The sequence below is a fragment of the Varanus komodoensis genome, unplaced genomic scaffold (genome assembly GCF_004798865.1).
Source record: "Varanus komodoensis strain SLA01 unplaced genomic scaffold, ASM479886v1 scaffold20_3, whole genome shotgun sequence".
Classification (NCBI taxonomy): domain Eukaryota; kingdom Metazoa; phylum Chordata; class Lepidosauria; order Squamata; family Varanidae; genus Varanus; species Varanus komodoensis.
In genome coordinates, this window is record NW_025335588.1 from 396,031 (window position 1) to 406,676 (window position 10,646).

Consider the following 10,646-nt stretch of genomic DNA (forward strand, 5'->3'; position numbering starts at 1 on the left):
AAGAAACACGGGCGGCACTCGAACGGAGCCCCCCCGCGCCCGTCCTGGGACTCCATCTGCCCCACCCCGCGGGGATGAGCGTCTGGGCTCTCCGGCTGCGTGGCAGCATCGGCCGCCCAGGAGTCTTGTTCCGCGCCTCGGCCTCTTCCCCGGCGGCAAGCCCCCGACTGTTCCTAGGCCAGGCAGACCTCTGGGAAGGGGAGTGGGGGCGCCCCGCTGCTGTGGGGCCCACGACCGACCGGCTCCGCCACTCCTCCTCCTCCGGGGCTCCGCTCTCCTGAGACCCTCGGCGCATCCTGGCCTCCCGTGCGGCTGAGTCCCTCCGGAGAGCAGCGAAACGAGACCCGGGGCTCCGGGTGCTCCAGGGGGCAGGCGGGGGCTCGGGCGCTCCTTGGGGCCGGGATCCGGTCCTGCTCGCTCGGGCGCTCCACGGGGACGGCAGCAAGGGGCTGGTGCGGTCCGGCGGAGGGGCTGCGGGGGCCCCTCACGGCGCTCCGGGCTCCTCGGCGGCGGCTGCAATGCAGAAGGCACGGCAGGCGACTCGCCCGGCGCTCGCCCCGAGGGAAGGGGCGCGGGAGGGCGGTGCTGCAGCCCCAGCCCCCCCCCCCGGGCTCCTCGGCGGCGGCGCCTGGGCACCGGAAATGGGCCTGGCGCGGGCCCAGCGGCTGGCACCGGCCTCGGGGTCCCGAGACAGAGGGCCTTTGTCCACGGGCTGGGGCCTGAATGGCTGTTTGAGTGGGGGGTCCCTCCCAATGCGTTTCCCCTCCTGGCACCTCCCCCCCCCCCAGCACCACCACACTTACTGGGAGGCCATCCATCTCCCGCCCCTCCCCTGGCTGAGCAAGCGGGTGCCTCTCTGCAGCGAGCCCGGGAGGGGAGGGGGGGGGCTGGCAGGTCTGGGGAGGGGGCCGGCAGCTCGCACGGGCTTTCACGGGGGGGGGGCTGGGAAGGAAGCGTGTGGACCCCCTGCAAGGAGGCGCACGGTGGCCCCAGCAACGGACCTCAGGGTAGGCCGATCCGAGCCCCGTGTCGCTGCCCAGGGCAGAACAACCCAAAAGGGCCAGTGCAGAACCGCTGGAGGAGGCCACCTCGAGCCACATGCCACCCTAGACGGGCCAGCCAGGGGGCGGGCGTGTGCCCCACGGAGCACAGCAGGGCCGGCTTCCACGGTGGCTGGAAAAGCAGCCGCCGCGAACGGGACCTCGGCCTCCCATCAAACCCCACGGAGGAGAACGGCTGCGTTCACACAGAGAGCCATTCGCTCGCTCCGCTTGCCGGGGGCACTGCCGATGGGCCCCTCTGTGCTCCGGGGCGGCCGCGGGCCCCTCGCCGCCGCTCGCGCTGAGGGGCTGCAAGCCACCCCGTGCTTTTCCAAGCCCGCAGCCTTCTGGGAAAGCCTCGGAGCAGGTTCCACCGGACCCCTCCCTCCGCGGCCCCGTTCGTGCCCGCTTGCCCACAGCGGCCACTGCTGCGTCGAGGGGGGCATGGAGGCGGCGCCCCCACGGAGAGGGGCCGGAAGCGGGGTCCGCGAGCGGCTGGGGGCCCCCCAGACTCTCCCCGGGGCTGAGGGGCCCCGGGGGGAGCGCGCACTCACGTTTCAGGGCGAGCAGCGTGCTCCCGTGGCAGCAGGAGACGGAGGCGACCAGGCTGGGGTGGGCCTCGTCCAGCAGCACGGGCCGGGGGCTGCGCGCCTCCTCGTCCTTGCGCCCGAGGCGGCCCCGGGCGCTCTTCCCCCAGCTGCACACCTCGCCGTCTGTGGGGGGGGGGTGGCGAGAGAGCGTGGGTGCGGGGCGGCGTGGCCCACGAGCGCCCAGCCACGCCGGGGCCCCCCGCCGGCTCACCTGCCCCCACGACAACGGTGAAGGCGTCTCCGCAGCCCACCATGACGACTCTGACGCCCTGCAGCCCCTCGACCAGGTAGGGGGCCCGGCTGGCCCGGCAGGAGAGCGGGCCCAGCTGGCCGTGCTGGTTGCTGCCGACGGTGTAGCACTGGCCCGAGGCTGCGGAGGAAGGAGGCGGAGGGGCTGCCGGGGGCGCTCCCGGCCCCACGGGGAGACGTGGCGCGCCCACAGGGCCCTCCTGAGAGCCGGGCCACGTGCGGGCGCTGCTGCCGGGGCCCGCTGCGGGGCCTGCTCCGCGGCAAGCCCCCCACCTCCCCGTGGGGTCCCCAACTCCAAGCCCACGCCACGTTCGGAGGTGCTGCCACTGAGGGTGCAGGCCAAAAGACCCTCCCCCTGAAGGGAGGTCCGGTTGATGGGGGGGGGCAGGGCTCCCGCCTTGCCTCTGGGGCGCTCCTGCCCCGGGGAGCTGGCGCCTTTCCCGGAGCAGCCCTTCCCTGGGGGCCAGAGGTGGGCGCTGGGCGCCTCCTGCCACCCGTGGCGCCGCTGAGCAGCTTGGGGCTCTTGGGCAGCGCTTCAGAGAGACGCGGCTTGTTCCGACCGAGCTGCAATCTGCGGCTTCTCAGAGGCCCCCTTGCCGAAGGCCGGCCCAGAGGCCCAGAAGCCCCCACCCCCCCGCAGGGGCCTCCCCGGAGGGGCGCACCTGTGACGACCGCGGAATGGGCCGTCCCGATGTCGGCCCACACGACGGCCTCCTCGCTCAGGGGGCTCGAGCGGGCCGGGCTGAACGCGAGCGCCTCCTCCACCTGCTCCGCGGGCGCCGGCTCTCCCTGGGGCGGGATCCCGTCCAGGCCCAGCTTGTTATACCTGCAAGCGCAGCGAGGGCCGGCTCAGGCGCACCCCCCCCCCCCCGCGGGCGCAGGTCCCGTCCCTCGGGCTGTGCTCTCCGCTCGGCGGGGCCCGTGGACAAAGCGAGGCAGCGCCCTGCCTCGGCTGGGACGCCCATCGGCCTCGGCCCCCCGCCCCTCTGCCCCGGAGGCCCCTCGGGCTGCCGCACGCAGGCAGGCATGCTGTCGCCGGCCGCCCTCCACGGCCCCGGGACCCAGCGCAGCCGGGCTCCTCCATGGGGCTGAGGCCCTCCGGGCAGGAGGAGCTGCCCCAGGCGCCCCGGCGAGCAGGCCGCCCCGCCCCCCGGCCCCCCGCCCGACCTGTTGCTCCCGCAGGCAAGGATCCGGTTCTTGGCCGTCAGGATCATGGAGGCATCGATGCCGCAAAGGACCTTCTGTGCCTCGTGCTCCGGGGGCACCGGCACCTGCTGCGGCGAGCTGTGGGCCTCTTGCGTGCCCAGCCCCAGGCGCCCTGGGTGAGGGAAGGGAGAGGTGTGTCGGGGGCTGCCGGAAGGTGCCGCCTGGACCCCCGCGTGGGAGGCGGCTGCAGGAAGCCGGGGGAGCCCGCCCGCCCGCCCGCCGGCCCGCGCTCACCGTTGTCGCCTCTCCCCCAGGCAAAGACTTCCCCTTCGTTGGAGACGGCCAGCACGTGCGAGGCCCCGCAGGCCACCTGGGCGATCTCGTAGCCCAGCAGGGCCTCCACGATCTTGGGCTGCAGAGACAATGGGGCCCCTCAGAGGAAGCCGGCAGTGCCAGCGGGGATGGGGCTGCGCACGAACCGGGGGCCTGAGAGAAGCCCCCTCCCCTCCCCTCCCCTCCCCTGCCCTGCCCTGCCCTGCCCAGGCCAGCCCCCCACCCTCTGGGGGCAGGAGAAGCGAGGACTCTGGAGCTGGGCCCCCGGCTCTCGGCAAGCAGCCCGGGGCTCGCCCGGCCCCAGCCCACCCCCGTCCCCTCCCACGTGCCCCCTGGCCCATGGAGCACAAGGACGCAGCCGCCACGGAAGCCCACGGCCTCTGGCAGGCAGCTTCCCGCTGCGCCCACCCGCAGGGCGCACGCACCTGGCTCACGTCCACGTATGTCCCGTGCCCCAAGCAGCCGCTGCTGCCGCTGCCGAAGGTCAGGACGATGCCTCGGTCTGGAGGGCGAGAGGGGAGGGGAGGGGAGGGGGTCTGCGGCGTGCCAAGCCGCCGGCCCCCTCATGCGCTTGCCCCCAGCCCCCCGACGTGGCACCTGAGCGGTGGGTCCTGCCAAGCTTCGGCACGAGGCGGGAGGAGCCGCTGGCCGGGGGGCTGCGGGAGGGCATCGTCCTGCCAGCGGGCTGGGGCCCGGGGCCCAGGAGAGGCAGGCGGTGCCCTCCCCTTGGGGAAGCAGCCACGGCGAGGCAGGAGAGCCAGCGCCTGGCCCGCGGGGGCCCCGGTTCCGCCCTGGCGGCACCCCCAGGCAGGGTGGAGGCGTGCCTGGATGTTCTCCAGAACGGTGAGGACTAGCAACACAGGCGAGTCTTCTCAGGGAACCCACAAGGAAGGAGAGGGCTGGGTGGAGCCGCTGCCCAGTGGAAAAGGCCACTCAGCCCGGCCTGGGCTTCCAGAGAAGCCTGCGAGGCCAGCCCGGCAGTGGCTCCAGGCACCCGCCCCGTGCACGGCCCCCCCGGCCCCCGGCCCCACCTGTTAAGCAGGCGGAGAACAGGTCCCCGCAGGCCACGTGCTTGATCGTCACGCCGGACTGGCCCTCCAGGAAGCGGCAGACGAACTGGGGGTGCAGCTGCTCCGTGGCCCCCGGGAGCGAAGGCCCCGCCGTGGTGCCGACCGGGGGCGGCTGGCGGAGGAGAGGGCGAGACCTGAACAGCGACGCCACAGCGCTGCGTGTCCGGGGCGGGGGGGGGGGCGGGCTTCTGAGGCCGCCTGGCCTCTGCACCGGCAGTGCGCCCTGAGCACTGGGGGGCTGTGGCGACGGCCCCCCCGACTGCCCCCGGGACCCCTCGCCCTCTCACCTCCCACACAATCAGGCGCCCCGACTTGGTCACGCCGGCCTTCTGGGTCCTGCCGGTGGACACCTGCACCACCTCCGTGTTCAGCATGGGCAGGCGGAGGGGGAGGGAGATCCCGCCCCCCCCAGGTGTAGATGGACGACGGGGTGGGCAGCATGCCGGGCCGGGCGGAGCCTGCGCGGGAGCCTGGGGGTGAAAGGAGGGCGTGCACGTGAGGCCGGGGGCGGGGGCGGAGGCGGGGGACCGGTCCGGGCCCCGGAGTGGGCAGGGGAGAGCCGGGGGTCCCCCCCAGCACATCCAGACTCACCCCTTGCTCTTGCACCGAGGGCGCCTCTCCCGGCCCTGCCGTGGGTGACCGGCGGCACGGTGGCCAGCGGCTTCTCGGGCCTGCCCAAAAGAGAGGACCGTGGCTTAGGGGCTGCGGGGGCGGGGTGCGGGGGGGCCGGCGGGGAGACCCACCTCCTCATCCGGACGCTGCCCACGTCGGTGTGCAGGTTGAGCAGGGGCCGGATGCAGATGGCCTCGGCCATGATCTCGTCCAGCCGCGGCCGCTTGGCGGGGTCCAGCTGGAGCAGGCCGAGGATGAGCTGGCGCAGCTCGGGGCTGTAGCGGTCGGAGATGGGCGCGAAGGTCCCGCTCATGATCTTCAGCACCAGGGCCGGCAGGTTCTGCGGGCCACGGCAGAGGGCCGGGGGGCCGGTCACGGGGGGCGGGCACTCCGGGACCCCCCAAGAGGCCTCGCGAAGCCCGGGGGAGCCGGGCTGGGGGGCACAGCCGCTCCCCCACGGGGCCCGTGCAGTGGGAGTGCTCCAGGCGGGGGGGGAACACGCGCAAAGGGATTCCGGGACGGCCTCGCGCGAGGAGGACGGCGATGGCCACGAAAAGTGGGGCACGGATCCCTTTACGGCTCGGCGGCCGCCGCCAGCTCCAGGGGCGGCCGTGGGGGTCTCGCTCCTGCTGGGGGGGGCAAGCAAATAGGGCAGGAGTAAGAACAGCAGCATCTTCCCGCCGGGAGCGCTTGCCGCTGGCCACTGAGCCTGAGGAGAGGCGCCCAAGCCTCTGGGAAAGGAGGGAAGAGGCGGCGCAAAGGCCGAGAAGACGGCGAGGGATCTGCCGTGGGGGGGTGGGGGGCAGGCTGGGGCAGCCGCCGGAGGGCTGGCACAGATCGGGGCACCGCTGCGGCCCCCCGCCCCCCCGCCCCGCACTCACTGCGGCCTCGAAGGCCCTCTTGAGGCTGGCGAGCTCATACAGCACACAGCCCAGGGCCCAGATGTCGCTCTTCTGGTTGTAGGGCTTGCCCTCACACAGCTCCGGGGAGATGTAGCACGGCGTGCCCACCACCTGGGGAGCGGTTTGGGGGGGGAGGTCAAAGGCGGGGCGGGGGCAGGAGGCCTCCTGCTCCGTCCCCCCGTGAAAGCGGGAACGGCTCCCCGTGGGGGAGAGACCGACACGCACGCACGCCCTCGGCTGCCCTGCCCTCCCCACTGAGCTCCCAGAGTGGGGAGGCGGGCCACAGGCCCCCAGGGCACGGGAGGGGAGTCTTGCAGCTCGCGCCTCCTCAAGCCCAAGGGGCCCGGGGTGAGGCCCCCCGGCTGCCGCTGCGCCCACCGTGTAGGCCTTGCTCTTGCTGCTGAGGATCTTGGAGATGCCGAAGTCGCCGATCTTGACGGTCACGTGCCGCTCGTCCAGGAGGATGTTCTGCGTCTTCAGGTCCCGGTGGAGGATCTGCCTGGTGTGCACGTGGAACAGGGCCAGCAGGATCTGGGCGAAGAAGTGCAGGATGGTCTCCTCGTCCAGCAGGGAGTTGCCGCGCTTGTGGATGAACTCTGCCAACGTCCCGCCTGGCGGGGAGAGGGGCATGAGCGCTGGGGGCGGCCTGCCCGGGGCCGTCGGGAGCGCCTGGCCTGCCTCCACAGGGCTCGCCGTGACCAGGCCGCCCACTCGGAAGCCCCGAGCCGCCGACCAGCCCCCGGCCCTGCTCAGCAGAGCGACTGCGCCGTGCCAGAGCCGGGGGGAGCCCCGAGCAAAACCGTGACGCTGGCAAACCACTGGCAGGTGCAAAAGGGGAGCGAGCTGCCCTCTGGGCGGGCTGGATGAGGCCCACTGGCCTGAGGTTCTGCACCGCTCCCGGGGATGGTCTAGCCCTCCGCAGAAACTCCCTTGCCGTGACAACAAGTTCCATCAGGTAAAAAAGGGCTTCCTGTCCCATTCGCCACCCTCACTAATAGTCGCTTCAAAAGCAGACTGACAGAGAGAGAGAACAACCACCACCACCGCCATCGGACCGACATTCCTCTCTGCCCGGCCTTCCCACGCACTTCATGGTTTTACGAGGCCACCAAGCGCGAGGCAGGACGGCAGCCACTGGGTGGCCCAAGCGCCTTTCGCCTCCCTCCCCGGGGAGGACGGTTCCGCTGGGCAGGGCCTGGTCGCCTGAGGAAATCTCCCATCGCAGCCGCAGCAGCAGCCATGAGCAGGACCAAGCCGGCCAGGCAGGGGTTAACGCTCGGCTGGGTGCCAGCCCGGGTGGGAGGCAGCCTCTCCATGGGAGAACAGGCTGGACTGGTCCTGCGGGAAGAGGCTCTGCCTCCAGGTGGTCCCTGGAATCTCCTGCAAAGATGCCAAGAACACCCCGCAGGCACGTGGCCCACAGAAACCCAAACCCGGGAGGGAGGGAGGGAGGGAGCGCAGGTTCACAAGGTGAAGGGGCTGCCTCCCCTCCATCCAACCCACCCTGCCTCTTCTGGACACCCCCTTTGCAGCAGGAAGCCGGGGCAGGAAAGGGAAGGCAGCAGTCCAAGGTGAGGGGGGGGCGAGGGAGAACAGGGGGACCCCTGGCGCTCCCTCCACGGCCCGGGTGCTGCAAAGGCCTCCAGGCGGGAAGCCGCGTCACAGTCACGGGGTGGGGGACCCAGTGCATGGAAAAAACGCCAGAAAAGCTCAGCAACACTTTAAAAAGTTAGGGGGTTTTGACCCCCTTTTAGAGGTAGGAGATAGAAAAACGGGCAGGCAGCATCTCCCACCAGCCCAAGGCAGCGATGGCCAGGGCTACCGGTCAAAAAACTGGAGGGCACCATGTGGGGGTCGGACTGGCGGCCTGGCTCCCGGGGGTCTCGAGAGCCTTGCCGGGGACTGAGCCGGAGACCCTCTGCATGCAGAGGAGGGTGTCCGGTTCGAGCCCATCGATGCAGCTGAGTCTGGAGAGAGACTGTCTGAGCGTTCAAAAATAAATCGGTTGCAGCACTTGGGAAAGAACACACAGCCGGTGGAATGCAAACACGCCCAGGTGGACAGACCACCCCGGTGTGGCCGGAGGAGCGCACGACTCTCTGGCCGGGAACCTCCGGCCTCCTGCCGAGGGCAGAGGAGAGGCCGGCCAACGCCGCAGCTGGCTTGGCTCCCGACCAGGTGCGGCTACGTGCCGGGTACCCTGCTCTGGCAGGCGGAGACGCAGCTAGCCTGCACGCCCACAAGGAGGAACGAGAGCTGCTGAGGGCGGGCTGGACCGAAGGCAGGAAGGCTGGGAGCCCCGGCGTTGTTCCAGGAGAAGAGGACAGACGAAGGCCGCCCGCCTCGGAAAGCTGCCTCTTTCCAAGACGGCCACCCCACAGTTTGGGGAAGGGCTGCAGCCTGGGGGCAGAGTCCTTGCCTTGCACCACAAGGGCCCCAGGCCCGACCCCCTGGTCCCCTTGGGCGGGATTGACCCCGCTGCGTTCACACAACATGACAACCCGACCTCAAGACCGAATGCAGTTCGTTGCTGAACCACGGGCTGTGGCTCTCGCGCGAATCCACCCGCACTAAGAAACTGTGGTTTCTCACCCTGCAGCTCATCACTGCCCTAAGCATTCTAGTCCTCAACGTTTTGCGTACAGGTCCGGCTCCGAAGAGCAATGCAAGGAGCCGCTCTCAGGCCACCAGGGGCCTCCTGCCGTTCAGGAAGCCCCTCACCGCTCGGGCTCCCCGCAAGGGCCCACCTGGCGCATACTCCATGGCAATCATCAGGGCCTTGTCCTCCAGGAAGTTCTCGTAGTACTCGATGACGTGCGGGTGGTGCAGCAGCTTCAGCACCTGGCACTCATTCTGGGCCGCCAGCCGCTCGTCCTTGCTCATCTGCTCCACGGGGATCTGCTTCAGGATGACCAGCTTCTGGTCCATCTTCCGCAGGCACAGATGCACGATCCTGCAGCGGGGGCAAGGGAGAGTAATGCCCCCCCCCGAAGGCCTTATAGGGCGGCAGCTCTGGGGCACAGTCCTATATGATATGCCCGTCCCCGCAGGAGCTGTAGGGCCTTTTCCTGTCTAGGCAGAAATAGAGGATTTCAGGACATTCTTCTGTCTGAGCATGCACAGAATCGGGGGGCTTTTGCCCAAGCACTTGCGCCCTTCCAACGTTGTGGAACATGCGCATGGCGGACATGATGTGAGCGGAGCCGGCTGGAGCCGGGGGTCAGACTAGATGGCCCGGGAGGTCCCCTCTGACTCGCTCTGTTTCTATGCTTCTGATGTTTCATCTGCTTAATGCAATTAAATTAAATTAAATTAAATTAAATGCAATTAAAAAATTAAAAACACCTAGTCTTAATACAATTCAGACAACCTTCTTCAGGCTGAGTAAAAACCCCGAATTAGTGCATGTTATTTATTTATTTATTTATTTAGAATACGTAGATGCTGTCCTTGCGCAAAGGCCTCAGGACGGCTTGCATAAATAAATAATAATAAAACATAATACAAATAGACCCATGCACTAGACTCATTTGAGGTCGATGCATGTTTTTCATGAGAAGCACTGAAAAAGTTTTCCATGCAGAGCTGCCACCACAATCCCATATATTCAAACGTTAAGTTGATTCCATTTCTCTCCCACTAAATAGCACAAGGGTTCGCACAAGAATCTCCATTTTACGTTCAGGACAACCCTGCAAGGTAGGCCAGGATGAGGGGCGGGGGGCCAGCCTAAGGTTGCATTGTGGCCATGGGGATTTAAAACCCCAATTATTGGGCAGTACACGCACGAATGCATTCAATTAATTTGTTAGATTTATGCCCTGCCCTCTTTCTTACGAAGAACTCGATTTTCCCCGGCTTTCAATCTCATACCCACAACAACAGCCCTGCGAGGTAGGGTCGGCTGCGGGGCAGTCTTCACGCTCCACCCCAACCTCTTGCGCGCTCCCCACAACCCTGCGAGGGAGGCCAGGGCGCGATCCCCACCACCCGGCGAGGAACGTTCAGCTAAGCCGGACCGGGCGCCCTCCGGACTACACCCCCCAGCATCCCCACCCAGCGCGCGGCGACTGCGAAAAGCGGCCTCCGCCGCCGTCCTCACCCGAACGCGCCCCTTCCGACCACCCGAATCCGCTCGTATTTCTCCATCAGGCTTCTCCTGGCCCGCTAGGCCTCGGCCGCCGTCGCCATGGAGACACTTCCGGGAGGACGACGGCGGCCGGCAGGGGCCGAAAAGGTGGGCGGGGCGCGAGAGCGAAGGGGGCCGGCCGGGCGCATGCGCGTCATCGCCGCAAGCAAAGCGGCGGTGGCGGCAGTGCATCTGTTTGCACGGCTGCACCAAACGGGAGTTAATTCGGATTTGAAAGCCTTGCGGCGCCTCGGGGCGGATTATCCGGCGCTGGAAGGAGAAATGCCCAGGAATGCCCCCCTTCTGGCGGCGCCGCCCCCCGCTCGCCCCCCATCGCAGCGGCGGCGAGACGGGGCGCGCCGCCACGGAGGGATCCCTCGGCTGAGCCGCCCCGCGCGCACAGGATCGCGCTACTCCGGGCGCACCGGGCGCCCCGGCGCGCGGGATTGGCGGCGCCCCTCGAGACCCCGATGAGGCGCCCCGGGGGAGCGCGCCTGGCGGGGGGGGGCTCCCGGGCGCCTGCTGCTTGGGGGGCGCGCACGGCAGGCCCGGGGGGATGTCGCGCGCGGGGGGGG

General features: G+C 69.5%; 1 protein-coding gene across 1 annotated transcript; it reads right to left on the reverse strand.

Annotated features, from left to right (window-relative positions):
- Positions 1-393: 393 nt before the first annotated feature.
- On the reverse strand, positions 394-10,149 carry NEK8 (NIMA related kinase 8). The gene is given in 16 exon segments (XM_044430533.1): positions 394-513; positions 1,595-1,753; positions 1,842-2,000; positions 2,542-2,705; positions 3,047-3,197; positions 3,320-3,437; positions 3,784-3,860; positions 4,390-4,540; positions 4,716-4,835; positions 4,837-4,898; positions 5,020-5,099; positions 5,172-5,380; positions 5,922-6,053; positions 6,321-6,553; positions 8,690-8,895; positions 10,045-10,149. Coding segments are annotated over 16 exon segments (2,097 nt in total). The 5' UTR covers positions 10,092-10,149; the 3' UTR covers positions 394-484.
- Between the last annotated feature and the right edge of the window lie 497 nt (positions 10,150-10,646).